Consider the following 21,225-nt stretch of genomic DNA (forward strand, 5'->3'; position numbering starts at 1 on the left):
GCTCAATTTTGAGATAACTGACATCTTTACAGTATTGAGTCTTCCCATCTCTAAACATGGTATACCCTCTAATAGGTTTTCCTTAATTTCTCTAAAGAGATGTCATGTGCCTTTCATCTAATTCATTCTTAAATATTTCATGCTTTTAATGCTACTATAAATAGTTTATTTTCATCATTTTCATTTGATATTTCTTTGTTGTCCAGCTTTCAAAACCTAAGGAGAAAAACTACCAGGTTGCAATTGCTAACCTGTTTGTAAACAGACTATGCAACTTTTAAATGATTTCAGGATTTAATATAATCCCAATTAAAAAACAAACAGTTGGGGAGAATCCAAGATGGCTGCTCGGGTAGACACCTAACCGCAGCAGCACACAACAATTTCAATGGAATACAACTAAAATGTAGAGTGGACATCGCCCAGAGCTACAGGTAGTCGACTGACTGAAAATTCTACAACAAGAAGGAAAAAGAAAACCAGAAGGAAAATCAGAGGAGCTGAAAAAAAGCCTTTAAGGTACGAAGACATGCTGCGCGCTCGCACGCACGCGCAGGGAGAGGTCGAAGCCGGAGAGAAGTGGGCTGGGTGCTGCCCGGCGTTCCCTAGTAGGAAGGAAATAAAACCCCCAGCCTGGGCTGAACCCCCGAACCGGCAGCGCTAAGCCCCAAGTTTTGGGCTAGACCCTGGGGACCCAGGCTCCGGCAGGGGGAGACGGGGCTGTGAGGCAAATCCCAGGGGAGTGGCGAAAAGTGGAGCCCCCAGAGTCGCGCGCACTGCGCGCAGAGGACAGTCTGTTGACTCTGATCCTAGACTCCCCTAGTGGGAAAGAGAAAAAAAAGCTCCAGACTGGAGGAATGCGACAGGGAGCAGGAGCCCCTGCCGGACACCGGCCAACCGGGCGCCAGCAGGGAGCCGGGCGACGGGGCCCCCGGGACGGGGGGGGGGGGGGGGGGGGTGCCCCTGAGCCTTCGACCTCTGAGCGCGGGCAACGGAGCCAAGGCCTTGGGCTGCTTCCTGGGCAGCGCCGATCCCGGCAACAGGCTGGAGCAGCGCGGGAGCCCACGGAGAACAAAGGGGTGCCACAGGCCAACCTGCTGAGCTCCCAGGACAAGGAGGAAGAAACCAAAGAAGTTCTCAATGTGAAGAAATCAAGTGAGAGCAAAAGATAGTAAAATTACTTAAGAAAGAATACAAAGAAGATCTTGAAAAATCAAAGACTAAGTCAGAACTCAACTCACCAGCCAACATTGCAACATATATGCGTTTAAAAAAAAAAAAAAAAAAAAAAAGGACAGAATGTTGGAACAGCGGCGGCCAGGCCTAGAGTGCCCAGGCACAAGGCAGTGGCAACCGGACCCGGAGCAGCAATGGCCAGGCCCCAGAGCAGCAGCAGCCAGAACCAGAGCAACAACAGCCAGCACTGGAGCAGCCAGACCTGGGGCAGTGGCAGTCAGGCCTGAGGCAGAGGCAGCCAAGCCCAGGGTGGCCAGTCCAAGAACACCCAGACCCGGAGTGGCCGGGCCTGGAGAAGCCGGGCCCAGAGCAGCTGGGTTGGGAGCAGCCAGGCCCAGAACAGCAGTAGCCAAGCCCAGAGCATCCAGGCTGGGAGCGGCCAGACTCGGAGCAGCCGGGCCCGGGGCAGCCGGGCCCAGAGCAGCCGGGTCTGGTGCGGCCAGGCCCAAAGCAGCGGTTGCCAGGCTGGGAGCGGCCAGGCCCGGAGCAGCCGGATCTGGTGTGGCCAGGCCCGAAGCATCAGCTGCCAGGCTGGGAGCAGTCAGGCCCGGAGCAGCCGGGTCGGGTGAGGCCAGGCCTGGAGCAGCGGCTGCCAGGCTGGGAGCGGCCAGGCTCGGAGTAGCTGGGTCTGGTGCGGCCAGGCCTGAAGCAGCGGTTGCCAGGCTGGGAGCAGCCAGACCCGGAGCAGCAGCTGCCAGGCTGAGAGCGGCCGGGCCCGGAGCAGCAGCAGCCAAGTCCAGAGCAACTAGGTCGGGAGCGGCAGTGACCAGACCCGGAGCAGCTGGTTGTGGAACGAACCAGAGCAACAGAGGCCAGGCCCGGAGCAGCCAGGCCCGGAACAGCTTGCTCCTCGCCTGCCCCTGCACTACGGCTGCCTCTCAGACATGGCTGGAAACTTTTGTGGGAACTTGAGGGTCTGCTGAATCAAGTGATGAAGGCTTAGATCTGGATGTGTTGAGTTAGTATAGCGCTGGGGTGTTGATCTGTGAGTGCCTTGGGTGGGGCCTGGATGAGGCTGGTTGACCTATTTGGAAATGTCTTTTGTGTGAAATGTATCATTGGGCATGTGGAGGTATTATTGATATGAGAAAATGCTAAGTAACTGATTTACTATCTGAAAAGGGATTTTAAAAAAAAAAGAATATTTGCACATACAAAAAAAATAAAATAAAAAAATAAAAATAAAAAAACAGCTGTGTTCCCTTATTTGGTATTTGATTAGCTGATTCAAGAGTTCACATAAAAAAAAAAAAAAACACACAAAACAAACAAACAAAAAAAAAGCTCTTAAAAAAAAGCACAATGACGTAAGACGAGCCCTATCATATAATAAGACATAATAAAGCCTTAAAAGTAACGGTACTAGCACCATTAATAGATAAAGGGACCAATGGAACACATTACAAAGTCCAGAAATATTCATAAATATGTATGGGATTGTAATATATAAATCTCACCATCTCAAAATTTGTGAGGAAAAGATGGATGACTCAATAAAAAAAAAAATGTAGTCAGTCACAAAAATAAGGTAGCCAAGTAGGAAAAAAGTTGGATTCATACTCTGCCAAATTAATTTCCAAATAGATCAAATATTTAACAGTTAAAAAATAAAATCATGCCGAAACCGGTCTGGCTCAATGGATGGAGCGTCGGCTTGGGGACTGGGAGGTCCCGAGTTCGATTCCGGTCAAGGGCATTTACCTTGGTTGCGGGCATATCCCCAGTAGGGGGTGTGCAAGAGGCAGCTGATCGATGACTCTCTCTCTCTCTCATCGATGTTTCTAACTCTCTATCTCTCTCCCTTCCTCTCTGTACAAAAATCAATAAAATATATTTTTAAAAAATAATAATAATAAATAAAATAAAATAAAATCATGAAAGCACTAAAAAAAACACAGGATAATTACTTCATAACCTTGGTTCATTATACCTATATATAATAACCACATAAAACTTTACTAAGAAATACAGGCTACAGCATATAAGTGGGTACGAATGCTCCATCCCCTCTCTCTTCTCATGTCATAGTGAACATGAAGCCCATAGAGAACAACTTAAATCCCCAAATCACATCTTTTTTTTCCCCCCACCCCACTCCCGCCATTGGTTTTTAGAGAGAGTGGGAGAGAGAGGGAAAGACAGAGAAATATCAATGTGAGAAACACATCAATTGGTTGCCTTCTGCACAAGCCCCAACCAGGGCCCGGGCCGGGGAGAAGCCTTGGTTTCAGGCATGATTTTATTTTTTAACTGTTAAATATTTTGCCCTTGACCAGAATCAAACTCGAACCTGGGACCCTTCAGTCTCCAGGCGGACGCTCTAGCCACTGAGTCAAACTGGCTAGGGCTATGAGTCATGTCTTGAAGGCAGCTGCCTGGAGCACCACCAGGCTTTACATGAGGCGGGAAAAATAAAGCTTTCATGGGAGAAACGCCTGAGATTCCCAGGGTGGGTTTGTTAACAGAGTCCAGCCTATCATATCCTGACTCAACCTTCCAATCAACAAAAATATACTAAGGGCCTATTACCAGCATATTCCCAACTCTGTGCTAGGTATTATGAAAGATATAGAAAACAAAGCAGATTTTTTTTTTCATTGAGCAAATATCTATCAAGCACTGTGCTAGGCTTTGGTCCCCAGGTAAATTAGCTCCCCACTGATATTCTCTGAACATGCAGTACTTTTCTGCTGCACTGATTGTATCATTCTTTAGTTCGTGTCTGTCTCCCTCACTGTGCTGTATATAGCTCAAATGCATAAAATTGTTGTTTTGGTCGTTTTGCTACCACATTTCCAGTACTATTGCTTGGTACATAGTAGGCACTCAGTAAATATATACTTAATGAAAGAAGGCTTCTATTTACCACAACATTTTTGCTACCTTAACTATTTTTTATTGAATTAGCAGGGAATTTTAAAGTCCTTGATTATACATAACATAACCTTGGTTCAACTATCCTAATACTCAATGAAACACAGAAAAGCGAAGCTTTCTGATTTCAGCACATCCTTTACACATCAGAAAACCTAGGAAACTAGTGTATTGCGGGGACATAAGATAAATTATTACTGCTTATCCATTCTCACATGAGCAGGCTACTGATGCAGGTGGATGTTTCTTAGCAATTTCCTCCTTCTAGACGAGTAGGCTGGTCATGTGTTAATAACTTTAAGCAACACAAAGTATAAATCAATGATTCTTTAGAAAATCTCAGTACTATCAGATACAAATCATGCTTCTTATAAATCAAGCTTAAAATTACAATAAATCAATGGTTTAAAATGGGGGAGGAACAGTACTTTTGATGTAATATTTAATGTTCATTTTTTCCTGTCTACCTTGACTGTGATATGAAATATATATTGGAAGTATCATACTTTTTTTTTTAGCAGCTCAAATATCTGAAATTAAATTTAAATGAAATGTTTACATTTCATTATCATCTTCTACTCTTTAAATGTTAGTGTTAGCGATTAGTCTGCTTGTTAATATACCATTCCTGACAAATAACTACCATCTTAATCTCTAAATAACTTCCTATTTCCCTATTTCCTATAATCCTTCTTATAGTTGGTGATGTGAAGATTCAAGGTCAGCCAATTAGCCACCCACTACAGCCCAGTTAATCACCTGATCTTGAGATGGTCACAGGCAGTGGAGTATGCGATGATTTTTTTCCCCCTTTTACAAGCAAAGATTTAAGTAATTGTGAAACTCAACAACACTCTCAAATGTAAGGGGCAGTAGGGTTTTCAATCAGAAGCTGTGTCATTGCTTCAGAACTCATGGCTTACATTCTAAGAGACACTGTCATGCAGAAACTTCTTTAACAAGTTTCCAAATGCCCTAAACTAGTCAACCATTGCTTATTTAGACCACGGTCTCACATCAAGGCTCTCTGCTTCCGAATAATGACCAGCAATCCCTAGGTAAAGCTAACATCCCATCACATGACAGCCACACATTCAATTATGTGACTGCCACGTGAACATCTGTCTAAAGGAAATGTTAATCCAAGCTGAAGTTTCACAATACTCTTCGCTCCTTAACGAGGCCACCTCTGAGGAGGGAGAGAAAAGAGGAGGGGGGGAGGGGGTGCAAGGACTCCTGGGAGCAAGGCATGGGGAAGACAGAAAGGAGGCAAAGGATTTGGGTGGGAGTGGGAGAGGAGAGGGAGCACAGAAAGGAAACAGGAAAAAGAGAAAGAAATCAGAGCTCTAGGACAGAGAACCAACAGGTTCCCAGTGAGCCCTGGTCAGGCAGCCTGATGGGGGACTGCAGCCAGTTATCACTGGGCTTTGAAATGCTGATTAGCAGAGGAACCCAACCCCCCCCCCTCGCCACCCATTCTCCAACAGTGAATGTGCTGCAGGGATAACCGAGCATGAATGACAAACGTGCCATAGACAGCATGTCTACAACATTTCAAAGAGCTGACAAGGCCACATGTTTCTGTAGGTCAAGACCTAAAGGAGCAGGGACCGGTTTGGCTCAGTGGATAGAGCGTCGACCTGCAGACTGAAAGGTCCCGGGTTCGATTCCAGTCAAGGGCATGTACCTTGGTTTCGGGCACATCCCCAGTGGGGGGGTATGCAAGAGGCAGCTGGTCAATGTTTCTCTCTCATCGACGTTTCTAACTCTCTGTCCCTCTCAATTCCTCTCTGTGTAAAATCAATAAAATACATATTTATTTTTTTTTTAAAAAAAGACCTAAAGGAAAGACATATGCCGCCACCACCCCTCCTGCCCAGTGACAAGGCAGCCCACATTGATATCAAGAATTACAAAATCAAACAAAAATGTGGGAGAAATCCAGAGATTAGAGAAGCAAACAAAAACCCTGGAGGGGCCAGAAGTGGAAACTGACCGTGAGGAGGACCGAGGAAGTGTCTGTGCATCACTGGAAGCACCAGGCACACCGCCGGCAGAGAAGGGAATGAGGCTTCCCCAGAGACAGAGCGGAAAGGGCCCTGACAACGGGAATCGGAAATGACTGGGCAACCTGACAATCAGGAGGCAAAAGGGAAGGCTGAACGGTGAGCCGCAACGGTCTTGTCTACAACTTAATTCCATCCTCAGAAGGCTAGGTCCAAGCAGAAGAAAGATCGGGATATAAGAAGTCGGGGATGGAAGAGAAGACTTAAATGTGGGGTTAGGGGTTTAAAATGAAAAAATAATGCTCTGACATAGGCAGGTGAATAAGGTCAAAGATCAGAAACTCTGACCTCAAATCTAATCTACTTGTAGCCACCTACTTCAACTCAGACATTCATTCATTCACTCATCTGTCCTTGCACTGCTTGACTCTAGTACAGTGGTCGCCAACTGGTGGTGGGTGAGGTTTGAAAGGTTGGGGGCCGCTGCTCTAGTCAGTCTACAATGGTGCTATCCTCAGTTTCATCTTGGAGCATGGAAAAGAGCCTGGCTGGTTTCCTAAATTGCTCTACCCCTCAAGACGCTGGTAATCGTTGCTTCATAGATTCTCCTCCATCCCCAAGCTGCCCCAGCTGCTCACCAAGTAAGACCTGTAGGCCCACCACGTGCACTATCCTTAAACACAGGAGGAGCCAGGGGGCAGGCCTAGTGGCTGAACTTCAGAGGTCTAAAAAGGCCACCATCCCAAACACCTCTATCACCAACCTGCCATATTCCCTAAACCCTCCCATCAGTTCATTTCCTTTAGATTCAAGGAGGTTTTAGCTAAACTACTCCAGAAGACAAGTCACTGCCAGCCATGGATTCCACTGTGAGAATGAATGCACAGCTGTTTCATAAGACAACGGCAGCAGCTGGGCACTGAGGAAAGGGAACAGAACAAGATTCGCAAGGGGAGAATGGGAGGGCAGAGGACCAGGGGCAGAGCATGGAACAAGGCCGGCCATGGAGGCCAGGACTCCAGCACTCAGGGAGTGCAACAAGGACAGAAGGTATCCTGGAAACAAAGGAGGCAGCATGAACCCCTCAATCCCCTCCTACCCTAACGGTGCACAATGCTCCAAGAATAACGTCTTGTGTTTGTAAAGGTTTTAGAGCTTACAATGCCCTTCACACAACCGCCACCTCATCTGGGTCACACAACAATGGCAAAGAGGCAGAATGCAGATGCCCGTTTCAAGGTCAATGATTTTGAAGCCCAGATGACTGGGTAACTAGTAAGCAACAGAGCTGGGTGCTTCCAACTCTTGGCCTAGCTTTCCATGCACAGTGGTTGAGTGCCCATCTGAAGACACACGGATCTACTAGTAGAGGAAACCCAAACTCTGAGCCTGATTCGTTGTAGAATCTGTACAAGTTATCTGACTCCTCTGAGCCTCAATTCCTCTTCTTCAAAATGGGGATGTAACCAAGGTCTCCTGAGGAAGGGTCTTAAAAGAGCTGAGCATGGCGCCAGGCACACAGAAATCAGGCAGCGGACATAGCCATTACCTCTCGTTACTGGTATCCCTGACACAAAGCAGGGCTCTAACCTGCCCTGTTAGGATCACCTGAGGTGCCCAGCATGACTGCCACCCAGGCCTCTCACCAGACTGCTAATTCACTCTGCAAATATATGGTCCAGACACTTGTATTTTTTTTCTTTTCTCTTTCTCTTTATTTTTTATTTCTTATATGTCTCTTGAGTGATTCTAATGCAAAGTGTCATAATTAATAATAATATAAAGCAGTGATTTCTCAAAATCTACAGTGCATTCAAATCACCTGAGGGTCTTGTTAAACTTGCAGACTCAGTAGAGCTGGGGTGAGATCTGAGATTCTGCATTTCTAACATGCTCCACAGAAAGGACTTAAGAGCCAGGGGTGGTGTGGCTCAGTGGCTGAGTGTTGACCTATGAACCAGGAGGTCACAGTTCAATTCCTGGTCAGGACACATGCCTGGGTTGCGGGCTTGATACCCAGTGGGGGGCATGAAGGAGGCAGCTGATCAATGATTCTCAACATTGGTGTTTCTACAATATCTCCCTCTCCCTTCCTCTCTGAAATCAACAGATAGATAGATAGATAGATAGATCCTCCTATATAATAAAAGACTAATATGCAAATTGTCCCCACTACTGGAGTTTGACCGGGAATTCGATCAGGGGGCGGAGCCAGCTGGCCAACCTCCCACGTCCCCTCCCCCGGGCCAGCCCAATCAGCCCAATCAGCCCCGATCAGGGCGGGCCAGCCAGACCCCACCTGTGCACAAATTCGTGCACTGAGCCTCTTTTGTGTGTGTGTGTGTGTGTGTGTGTGTGTGTGAGAGAGAGAGAGAGAGACACAAGGCTAATATACAAAGTGTCCGACCATCCGACTGGTCTCTATAATGTGCACTGGCCACCAGGGGGCAGATGCACAACACAGGATCTGCCGCCGTGATGTGTATAGAGAAACAGCACTGCAGATCTGATGCCCAAAAAGCACCACTCAGCTTCCCCCAAATGGGACACAGGCCCTGCCACCATCCCGACTGACGCTCCACCACGAGAGGAATCCACCTGTTATACTCCACAAACCACAGATTGCATCTTACGAGCACAGTTTTCTCAAGGTGCCAATTGAAAACAAAAACATTTCCCCAGATTAGTATGTGACTTCCGGAGTTTAAAAGGCAGCTAACAGTGGAAAGCTCAACAGGGCATGCAAAAGAAAGGCGCTGACTGCCTGCGTTCTACCTAAATACCCTTCCTCTGAGGTGGGATCCAGCTGAACACACCTGGTGCTCAAAACCTAGAAAATTAATGAAAACGAAATTGGATATGATAGGGAAACACTATAAATGAGCAGAATACATTTTACTAGTTAAAGGAATGAAGCCACTCAGAATACAGCTGTTCTCTGCAAATAAAGCTCCCCCCACCGCATAACCCTGTAAATGGAAACACCATACCTGATGAGATCGGGCTCTGCACCCTCCTTCTTAAAGGATGCCAGAAGGAGTCTCTCTCGGGTTACAAGATCATCCAGTAGGTTCTGTCTTCGGTCCCCTTCAAGTTGGGTTCTGCAGACATCTCGTTAAGGTCCAACAGTGCGTGAATGACCTCATTCTACCTATCACGTTATTTACTGAACTGACTGCTCGGACTCTAGTCCATCCTGTCCATAAGAGATTTGAACCACCTTCTTCTGCTGCTCTGACCTTCAATTTCACAGTCGTTTAAGTAAAGGACCCTAACTGGCCCTCCCAGGGGACTTACAAACACTGGAATGGACCCTCACTGAGAAATGCAGTAGGTGAACAGTATTTTCCTCTCAGTGACCAACACTGAAACGATCATTCTTGTTTAGCAGGACAGTCTGACTCAGTGATTCCTCAGGTTTTCAATTACAGCTGTCAATGGTCACGGGTGTTTTCCTTGACATCAATATGCTAAATACACTGTTAAAAAAGAAAAAGAGGGGGAAAAGTTTCCAGCATTGCCTTCTTCCTTCCATGTTAACACCTATGAACACCTGGAATATATTTTGTAAAGTGCCACTTGATGCAACAGATTTGCTCTAAAAGTTGTTTCCATCCATTCATTATTTAAATACATTGCATGATCTTAAAAGAAAATTACAAGGAGATAACCATATTTTAATCTGTTGATCTATCTACAAAGCATGCTAGACTAGGAAACCTAGAAGTCCAATTTTGAACACTATCTATGATTTTGAACCATGATGTGCTTCTGTGTAATGACAGGTAAACTCTAACACCTTTTCCAGCACAATTCATAAGTTATGGTTAAAAAAAATACATCAGGATTAAATCCAACGTTTTATATACTAGCTTTCTTGAAGTAACTACATGAGCTCCTCTAGGCTCTCTCTGTGTGTGTGTGTGTGTGTATGTGTGTGTGTGTGTGTGTGTCCATGTGTTTTTTAAAAACAAAATAAAGGAACTGTTGATGGAGAAGACTTCTGCCATAAAGGGAACAAGTGGAGAAAGCTAAGGAACACCTTTGAAATGATACACATAGCAACATACACAAAAAGCACGCACAAAGGTAAGCCAGCTCAACATGCTGGGATTTGTTGGTCTCTTACTTTCCTATTAAATGCCCTCTGTCTTCCTAGAGCTGAAACCGGTGACTCAGAGCCCTGGCCACCACAACCTGCTCTAGAAGACATTAGTGAGACAGCTGCGTTGGTCTTACAGATTCTTTTTTTTAAAAGGGGGGGCAGCAACGCTGCAGGTAGGCCCCCCAAATTCTAAGGAATTGGCAGAATCAAGGAGTAGCATCACCACCGCCTGGTGAGTAAGGAAGAAACTGTGGCCCAGTGAATCTACAGCTTGTGTTGCTAATTTTGAATACAACGCGCTGGCTAGCTAGTAAAACAGTAATAAACCTGTAAAAATTTTCCCCAAAAACGGACAGTAGTTAGGAAAGTCATTAATTCCCAAACCAATGTAGCTAAGCAGTGTTAGTGGCTTTTTATATAAAAAATAATAATAATAATAATAAATGAGTTATCTCAACATTCCAGAATGCCATGCTTTTCTGAGTAAAATTACTACCACCGTTTTTCCATTTCCTTCTTGACATTTTCATTTTCCTTCCTCCTGCAGATATATTCACACATCTAAACAGACTCAGAAAGTCACTAAGTACCCATCATAGAGACCATGAAGTAGCAGCTCTAACTAAGATGCAGTGGGTTAAATACTTCTTCTGTCTTAATAAAAGGGCCAAACAAATAGTGATGTGCCTCAAATTAGTGGTAAACAGTCAATAAAGCAGAATGCTCTTCTATCTAAAGGAAGTTCCTCCAAAAACAAAAATGTCAGAAGCTACAACATGAATTACATAGGACAAAACAGGGATTCTAAATTGTGGAAACTATTAATTATATCACAATACTATGCTCAACTTACTTTGGCGACCTGTGATTTTCAGCATCCAACACCCAAGCAAAGATAAGCTGAACTATAATCCAATGTTACAATTGAACACAGATTTAACTGGCTCAAGGATTTAAACATAAAAAGTAAAATGATAGGAGTATCCTTAGAAGAAAACATAGAAGAGCTTTTTAATAATCTTGGAGTAGTAAAAATCTTTCTGGACTGAAAACCCAGAAGTCATGGTTCCATTCCTGATCTGAGAACATGGTAAAAACTAACAAAAGAAGCATGTAGGGAGAAAGTACATTTAATCATAAAAACAATAAAGACAGGTTTTAAAATTTAGCAGACACTAGTTACAGATTTAAAGTACTTAGGAATGGACTAATTTCCTTAGAGAACATCAATTTCAAAAGCAGTACGACTCTCCTGAGGGCTTGATCCACAGTGTGGGGTATGCAGTAGGCAGTCAATCAATGATTATCTCTCATTGTTGATGTTTCTCTCCCTCCTCCCTTCCTCTCTGAAATCAATAAAAAAAAAAAATTTTTTTTTTAAAGAACAAAATTATGAGTAGCAGCTAATTCTCAAGGAGGGCTTATTACATACAAACCACCTTCTATCCATATAATTTTATCCTCACATCAATCCTATAAACCAGGTCTGTTTTTGTTATCCCTTTTTCTTTTTCACAGACGAGAAAAATGAGGCACAAAGAGGTTTAAGTAACCTGTCCAAGGTTACACAGAAAGTGTAACTATCTTTTATTCTACACCCACCGCATGGGGGTCTGGTCCTGAGAGGGGCTTTGAATGCATTTTCTTCAACAGCCTCGCGAGGTCTGATCATTCCTACTCTACAGAATGAAACAGGTCAGAACGGCTACCCCGCTCTTCGGCCTGGCGGAAGTGGTGGAGCCGGTCTTCCCTCTCAGTTCTGTCTGGCCCCAAAGCCAGTGTTGCTCCTACTTCTCCAGCGGTGCCTGGACTTGGATTTCATGGGGCAGAAACACTTCCAGACAAACGGGAAAAGGTGGGAGACTTATATGAAGCTACCAACTATATTTTGCCGCGTATGGATATTCAGAAAAATCACAACAGACAAAACTGCTTTTACTATCATGATGAAAAGATTTGAACTCTAAAAATGAGAAAGAACCATGTAACAGACTATAAACCAGAAGGTTTTCTGCTAACAAACTCGATCTGGTCTCTGTTTTTCTCACATCGCTGGGCACCGTGAAAGCGGCCACGGCCAAGCGCAGGGTCTGAGAACCACCGCGCTGCCCCTGGAGCCACGCGGGGCTGTCACTGAACTCTCCGCACCTGCATTATGGCGAGTGTTAGGAGGTGACTGCTGCATCTGTCCTCCCATCTACCTCTCTACCTTTTCCCAAAAAACTAATACCAAGTGGAGAAAAGTCATCCATAGATTTGTAAAAATTATTCTACAAAACGTCTCCCATTACACCAAAACATCTTTTGATACTGAATCCCTTTGTAAAGAGATTTTAAAATTCACTTTACATCCATCCACCTTTGAAAACCCAAGCACCATGAAAAGAAATGGGAGCACCACCTGAAATTTCACAGGCACACACCTCTCTCAGCTCTTTCATAGGGCTTACCTTTCTGGCAACGCCTAGTGTTCTTTGGAAAGCATCACGAATGCAGAAGCGCATAAATTCACTCAGTAAAGTACCATAAACTCTCAACTACCCGACACAGTAAGGAAATGTGGCATTCAAATATTCACATTTTTAAGCAGTCACCCATCATTAATTATGCCCTGAAAACAGGATTAAAAAGTTTAATATTGGAGATTTATGGACAAAAATGTTTCTAAGAATTACAACATCATAAAGTGTACCTAATAAGCCACAGGGAACACTGTTTAATCTCCACGATGATGAAGAAGGGGCTGGAGCATCTGCACCATAGGATTTGTCTTGGCAATGCAGCAGCGCGCCAGTGAACCCGCTAGTTGAAGACAAGCCCCGTGACAGGTGACTGTGTAATCCCTACTCAATTGGAAGTCAGCTTTTAAACCACTGGCTTTGAGGCCAGACAGCCCTGCGTGTGCATCTTAGCTCTTCCATTTCCCAGCTGTGAGGACCAGGGCACATTACTAAAGATTTCAACAGTGCCTCTCCTCAGTGTGAAAACCTGTGCTGAAAGGCTGGGTTCCATCAGTGACTTAGGGCTGTGGTCGGCAAACTGCGGTTCGAGCCACATGAGGCTCTTTGGCCCCTTGAGTGTGGCTCTTCCACAAAATACCACGGCCTGGGCGAGTCTATTTTGAAGAAGTGGCGTTAGAAGAAGTTTAAGTTTTAAAAATTTGGCTCTCAAAAGAAATTTCAATCACTGTCCTGTTGGTATTTGGCTCTGTTAACTAATGAGTTTGCCGACCACTGACTTAGGATATTGTGCAATTACCCTCTTTGTAACAAAAGGAAGGAGCCATTCAAACAAACTGACAATATGAGCATATCTATACTAATAATAGGGTAATATGCAAATTGGTCAGGATGCTGTCATGGCAGGAGCAGGAGCAGGAGCAGTCAGGTGGGGACTTGCAGCTTTGGGGACAGGGGCGGGGCCGCAGCAGAGAGGCCTCTCTGCATGCCTGTGGCGGGGTCCGCAAAGGGGCCCCTCTTCTGTGGGCCCACCTGGCCGAGGGTCCGTAGACACCACGGCCTGGCCAGGAGGCAGGGTCGCAGCGGGGGACTCTGAGCACCTGTGCCATGGATCCACAGGCCTCTGCCATGGCCTGGGGGTCCATAGGCCTCCCCCAGCTCCAGCCTACCTCTTTGAGGCAATCCATCAAGGAGCCATGGATGGGTGGGCAGGGCCTACCTCTTTGGGATGATGGGTTGCGAGGCTCCTGCACTGTGACAGGGCACAGGCCAGGGGGAGGAACTTCCCCCTGAGACCTCGAGTGCATGAATTTCGTGCACCAGGCCACTAGTTTAGACTAATAAATTGCTATCTGATATACCAAAATCTGGAGGATAACTGCCATAGAATTACTTAAATTACATGGGAAGAGAAAGATCAGGGGAAGAGCTGTGGGGAAAAAGAGAATTAAAAAGAGGCCTTCGTAACAGAAACTGCCCCCTTCTTTCCTTTCTATCAAAAGTCTCCAGAAAATACAGAGGTTTGCACTCTAGGTGGTTTTGCTCAGTGGATAGAGTATCGGCCTACGGACTGAAGGGTCCCAGGTTCAATTCCAAGTCAAGGGCGCATGTCCGGGTTCAATCCCCAGTAGGGGGCGTGCAGGAGGCAACCTATCAATGATTCTCTCTCATTATTGGTGTTTCTGTGTCTCCCTCTCCCTTTTTATCTGAAATAAAAAATATATATACTTTTTTTTTTTTAAATACAGAGGTTTGGATGGTCCCCATGGAGAGGATTATATATATTTCATCCTTAGTATTGGTTTTATTCCAGGAGATACAGACCCAATTGTTTGAAATATATATATATATAGGATTTTAAAGAAAGCTGTTATATTCCAGTTGAGTTTTGTAGTTCTCCTAGGAAATTCTAAATTATCCATAGTAAGGTCTTTAAATATTTTCATAATGTTGCTGAATAATTCTGTTTGGTAATTTTAAATGCTTAGTGCTTAATTCAGCAATTCTGAGATCACCACAAAACCAAAGTCTAAGAGATTCCAACAGATGGTCAGACTGCAGGCATGTAGAAGAACCAAGTTCATTATTAGGGTAGAATGCTTACTACTCTCTATAATTACCAGAAATTATTAACAGAGAAAAGTATAAGTTTTTAATTTGAACCCTTTGTGCCTTACATGCTTGGCACATAAATATTATTAGATGAATAATAATCAGTTACCTTAATGGAAGTTAGCAAATACATAGTTGTTAATATTGCCTTTTGTAACAATACTCAGTTACCTTTCAAATATATGTGCTTTAGATAACAACAAAACGAAATTTCACACCTTGACCTCATGTGCAGACTTCCCAGTACTTAGTACTAAAGTGGAGAAAACAGCCTACCAATTTAAAACTTGTTGATTTTGATAAAATAAAAACTCTATATATAATAGATTAACTGTGCAGTAAGTAAAAAATGATACCAGATAGAAGGTAAAGTTAAAAACTAAATGTATTAGAATATTCCAATCTAGTTAAAAATAAGGTCCTGCTTGCTTATTGAAATTAAACTTTTATTCTGAAACCTTAGTGGCTTAATAACTGAATATATGAAAAATCATGCAACTAATCTAAACAAACCTCCCTGGTGACATAAAGGGGGTTACACTTGGAGAAAAATATTTTTAAAAAACATTTTCTATTGTTTTACCTAAAAAATTATATTCCTACATTTTCCCCTATTTAAAACTGTGCAATAACAACTATTTCCTGAGATACTATAATTTGGGTTTTGGGTATGAACTACTGACAATTTTAAGAAATGAAGAGAGGACTAATTTTATGTCAATTTCCAAATTGATATAAGCTCAGGTTAAAGGATTCATTTAGTTCATAGGTCACATGTATTTCACTAAATTGGCCAGATTATGAATTTCTTAAAAAAAAAAAAAAAAATTTAATACTTGGACAGTGTTGGTGGAAGTTGAGATGATGACTCAACTTGCTTCAAGCAACTGCTCTCCCCCCATCCCCCCAAAATTCCCAAACCAGAGTCAGTGTTCATACAGCATGAAAAATAATAAGGCAAACAAGTTACATCCCAATAATCCATATAAACTGAGGGGGGGCGGGGGGGAGAGTATGGTTTCTGCTGATACTGCCCTTCAAGGCAGTCTAGACAGGTAGTAAGCCCAAATAAGCTAATTCCTTCAGCATGTCTTGCTTCGCTAGCATATTCACTGTAAAACATGTAACAGACCCTTAAAATAGAAATCAACAGTATTGGGATATTTTGGAAACCAGGTCTTCCTTAAGCTGTGGAAAAATCTGGGTGGCCCAGATTCCATCCTTTCTTAAAATAAGACCGTTTTTCCTCCCACTCTAGAAGAGAGGTGGAAATGTTTACATGGATACATCTGATGTGTTGACACAGCTCTTAGCAATAAGTCCTTCAAAAGGGCGATCTTTTCCTTCAGATTCTGCAACAAAGCTCTGATTGTCACCGTAAGCTGAAAAGAAAAGAACACATCCTAAGTATGCCGGTCCGAACGCAGAGAATCCTCTAAAAGCATCATGTACACGCTGCTTCCTGTGCTACTGATTCAATCCAGGGAGGACTGGGAGAGACCCTTAGCCATTCTCCCAATGACAGCCTCAGGGGCCACGGAATCTGAATGGTCACTGCAACCTGAGCAGGTGGCAAGCCAGGCATGTCTAACACTGGCATTGACTGGAAACTGTCACTTTGCCCTCACCATCTACTGACTTCTGTCACCGGAGAATCAACCTTCTTATCCTGTCTGTCCCTCCTGGAGACGGTGTTCTCCAGGCTTCGTTCTCCCCAGTGAGAACCACCATCTTACTAGGAATAACGCATTTAAAAGCTTTAGAGCCGTGTGTTCTTTCTACACACGAGGAATGCTAACTAAACGTTGCTCTTTTTCCAGGATTGTGTGAATTTTTTCCAATCATTCTATTTATAAACCCAGAGGCAATTTCTGTTTGTGATTATCAGTGCTACCTTAAAGGACGGAGGAGGGGTGGAGAGAGAGCTTCCTAGGAGCTTAGAAAAGTGAAAAATAAAATCGCCCCCGTAAATTAAACATAGTGAGCCATGGATGAAATCAGAGATATGTTTCAAAAGACAGACTATCACAGGTTTCATGTGCTGTCATGTTAAAAATGGCAATTATACAACCATAGTGGGAGCAGGGCTCCCTCCCCAGATTAACAGCAGAACGCCTGAAACGGGCCAAAGGCTGCCCACATGAAGCAACCTTCAAAAAATCGACAGCCAAGGAAGGTCTAACCTAAACTATTCTGATACCTCTGGGGACCACAGAAAAACCACCCACAATGTTTATGGGGAAACTCCAAAGAGAGGATATTTCTCCTCATTCTCGAAGTAAAGAGCTAAATAAACAAACAAAAAAGCAACACACACACACACACACACACACACACACACACACAGGCCTAAGAAGAATCTACAAAGTTAGTGCTCGCTTGGGTAGCACATACACTAAAATGGAAACGGTACAGAGAAGATTAGCATGGCCCCACACAGGATAACACGCAAATTCGTGAGCGTTCCATATTAAAAGAGAAAAGTATTCAAGACATAAGAGAGAATGTAGTCATTAAAAAGTATGACTGAAATAAAAATGTTGACATAGAAAGCCATCCATCATAATTTATTAAACGGAGAAAAAAATCAAGTCATAAAACACAATGTCACCCACACATGAAGAAAACAATCCAGGAACTAAATACATCAAAATGGCAAGCGTGGTTATGTAAGTAGGGAGAAATGATTACATTTATAATCAGGGGGAAAAACTTCTATTACCATAATTTAACAGAAACTTTACAAAGAACAGGAAAAGAAGAAATGCCTAATTCATAGTTTAAGCTTACACACTCTGGTAACAAGCACTAACAGAGATAATAGAAAAGGGAAGCCACATGGCAATCTCCATTAAAGGTTATAAATGTAAACATCTTTTTGAAATATTAGCAAAGCAAATTCAGAATTACATTAAAAATTACAATAGACCATCACCAAGTAGAATCTACACTAGTAACTTAAGAATAGTTTGTTATGAAAAAAATCTAATAATAAAGCAAATAGGGTTAAAGATTAAAAACAGAAAAATATATGATTAATACAGTATGGGAGAAATTATTTAAAAACAAAACAAAGAAAGCAAACTATGAATGAAGCACTATTGCCTTAACTGCAATATTATTTAACTTTGGTCTAGAAGTTCTAACCAATGCAGTAAGACAAATTAAAGAAATACATTAGAGCTAGAAAGGAAATGAAATTATTTTTATTCAGATTATTAATAGTCTATTTGGAAAAGTTAAGAGAACTGAAAGATTACTAGAAACAGGGAAAAATTCACTAAATCAAGGACATTCTTAAATTCAGTATTAGCTAGGGAGAATTATTTAATTATTATTTTAAGACATTATTATTATTATCAACACAATCTAAAAATTAATCTAGCACAGTATCTGGCCTATAATAACTTCAGGGAATACTGCTGAAGGAATGAGTAAAAAGAAAGACTCGATATTGTAAAAAATGTAAATGCTCTCCAATTTAATATAGTCAAAAATTCCATATGAGTCCTTTTATAGGACAGGAAGTAATAATTATAGTAAAGGCACAGCACAAAGTTCTTTTTTCATGAAGCTGTGAAAGATCACTCTAAAAGAAGGATAAATGAAGAAAAATATAGAAAATTCATAAATAGGTATAATACCAGGGAATTAAGTAATCAGATAATAAATCTTTATTAAAAACTACAGGAGTATTATGTTGGCAGCTGCTAACAATTTCATTACTAAAATAGATCAGAAGGTCCAGAAATAGTTCAGCTGTGTGAAAGTTCAATGAATGAGATACAGAATATTTCATATGTTTTGGGTGAAGATAATTAATAATTTATCAAATGGGGGGGAAATCAGATCCCTACAACACACTAAAATAAAACGAAAATATTATAAAGATTGATGTGTTTAAAAAAATAAAAACAGAAAAAAAGCTTAATAGGTAGACAGAGGTAGATGGCTGTCCAAACACATCAACAGGGCCTATATATTGGCATAGAACTCAGAAACCAATTATTTGTCTTTGCCTGTCTGCTAATAATACTAGTCACAATAATAGTTATACTTGAGAGAGAAACCAAGATGGTGGCATAGGTAAACACCTGAACTTGCTGCCTCACACAACAACTTCAAAACTACAACTAAAAGACAAAATGGGCAGAACCACATCCAGAACCACAGGAAGGCTGGCTGAGTGGAAATTCTACAACCAGAAGGGCAGAGAAAAGCACACTGAGACTCAGAGGAGCTGCAGAAGTAAAGTGTGGAGGTAGGGAGGCGTGCACGCAGAGAGGACTGGCAACTGACTTTCTCAATTGGGAGGGAGACATAAGCTCCCCACTGCTCTGAACTCCAGTTCTGGGCGAGACTCTGGGGACCCAGACTCATATGGGGAGAAACTGGACTGTCTGGCAGCAGGCTGAACTAGAGGACGGCTTTCTCTCAGAGGTGCTTGCAGCGCTTACCATGGGACACTGAGACTCGGGGGTCTCTTAGGGCAGGGCTGATGGAAAGCCATTGCTGTTTGCTCTGCCCTGAGACTCCGCCACATCCAAGCTGTACACAGAGGCTATTGCATATGAATGGCCTGGTTCTTTGAAATCTAAACTTACCTAATAAACTGCAGCTGAGTCAGAGAGACCCAGACAATCCAAAAGAAGGCCAAGGCCGCACAGAAGCTTGCACTGCTTCACAGCTGGGCCTCATGAGTCTGGGCACCTCCAAAACCCAAACAAACAAGAGGAATCTGCTGGGTGGCCTCAGGCAGAGGCTAAATTAGCACCTCCTTGGAGTTCAAGAGCCAGTGTACCCAAGAGTCAGAGTAGGACCATCCAGATTACAACTCCTCAGATCCATAAGGGATAGACTCAGGGAGCAGTCTCAATGAGCACCAAAGTCCCACTGAAGCAAGTATTGCCTCATAAGGGTGTCTCCTCATAAGAACTTCTCCCATTGTAGACATAGCTGATCCTCACGGCCAATTGCCCTGGAGTTCAATTCCTCCCAGTGATACCAACAACAATCAAGGCTTAACTACAACAAGACTGTGCACACAGCCCACAAAGGGGTGCACCAAGAGTGTCCAACTCAGGTAACTGTGCTCTATAGGACACCTGGCACACAAAGCCACTCTATCAACTCAGGGTAGCAGCCAAAATATGGAGACAAAGAAACAGGTCACAAATGAAAGAAATGGAGGAAAGCAAACAACTAGACATAGAGTTCAAAACCATAAGATTATAAGAATATTCAAAAATATAAGATTTTGCGAGAATTTTCTAGAAAAGGCCAATAAGTTTAGTGAGACCCTTGAGGATATGAAAAAGAACCAACTAGAAATTAAGCATACACTGACTGAAATTAAAAAAAAATAATATACAGACATATAACAGCAGACTAGAGGACTGCAAGAATCAAGTCAAAGATTTAAAATACAAAGAAGCAAAAAACACCCAACTGGAAAAGCAAAAAGAAAAAAGATCCAAAAAATGTGAAGATAGAGTAAGAAGCCTCTGGGACAACTTGAAGCATACCAACATCAGAATTATGGGGGTGCCAGGAGAAGAGAGAGAGCAAGATACTGAAAATCTATTTGAAGAAATAATGATTGAAAACTTCCCCCACCTGGTAAAAGAAATAGACTTACAAGTCCAGGAAGCACAGAGAACCACAAACAAAAGGAATCCAAAGAGGACCACACCAAGACACATCATAATTAAAATGCCAAGAGCAAAAGACAAAGAGAGAGTCTTAAAAGCAGCAAGAGAAAAACAGTTAATTACCTACAAGGGAGCACTCATAAGATTGTCAGCTGATTTCTCAACTTAAACTATGCAGGCCAGATGGGAGTGACAAGAAATATTCAAAGTGATGAATAGCAAGAACTTACAACCAAGATTACTCTACCCAGCAAAGCTATCATTCAGAATTGAAGATCAGATAAAGAGCTTAACATATAAGAAAAAGCTAAAGGAGTTCATCACTGCAAAACAGTATTATATGAAATGCTAAAAGGTATTCTTTAAGAAGAGATAAAAGAAGAAAAAGGTAAAGAAAAAAATTATGAACAACAAATACATATCTATCAACAAGTGAATCTAAAAATCAAGTGAATAAAAAATCTGATGAACAGAATAAACTGGTGAATATAATAGAATCAGGGGTATAGAAAGGGAGTGGACTGACAATTCTCGGGGGGAAGGGGTGTGGAGGGTGTGGGAAGAGACTGAACAAAAATCATACACCTATGGATGAGGACAGTCGGGTGGGGGTAAAGGGCAGAGGGTGGAGTGGGAACTGGGTGGAGGGGAGCTATGGGGGAGAGAGGAGAAGAGGAACAAATGTAATAATCTGAACAATAAAGAGTTATTGAAAAATAATAATGAAAAATTAAAAAATAGTTACGCTTGATCTTTTTGTCCTATACAATTTGTTTATGATT

At 42.7% G+C, this 21,225-nt stretch overlaps 1 protein-coding gene across 4 annotated transcripts in view; it reads right to left on the bottom strand.

Annotated features, from left to right (window-relative positions):
- Nucleotides 1–21,225, bottom strand: part of STX8 (syntaxin 8) — a 222,288-nt gene that overhangs the window by 195,619 nt on the left and 5,444 nt on the right. For 2 of the 4 annotated variants that reach the window (XM_084863951.1, XM_084863952.1), the window contains exons 3-4: nt 16,080–16,174; nt 9,107–9,217 (exon numbers count right to left, since the gene is read on the bottom strand). The exons of 1 other annotated variant lie outside the window; for it this stretch is intronic. In XM_084863951.1, the coding sequence (XP_084720077.1) occupies nt 9,107–9,217; nt 16,080–16,174 (206 nt within the window). Of the gene's footprint in view, nt 1–9,106; nt 9,218–16,071; nt 16,175–21,225 lie in introns of all 4 variants that reach the window. One more of the 4 variants, XM_084863954.1, reaches the window with a different exon arrangement.

This window comes from Pipistrellus hanaki (genome assembly GCF_964339955.1).
Source record: "Pipistrellus hanaki genome assembly, chromosome: 16".
NCBI lineage: Eukaryota > Metazoa > Chordata > Mammalia > Chiroptera > Vespertilionidae > Pipistrellus > Pipistrellus hanaki.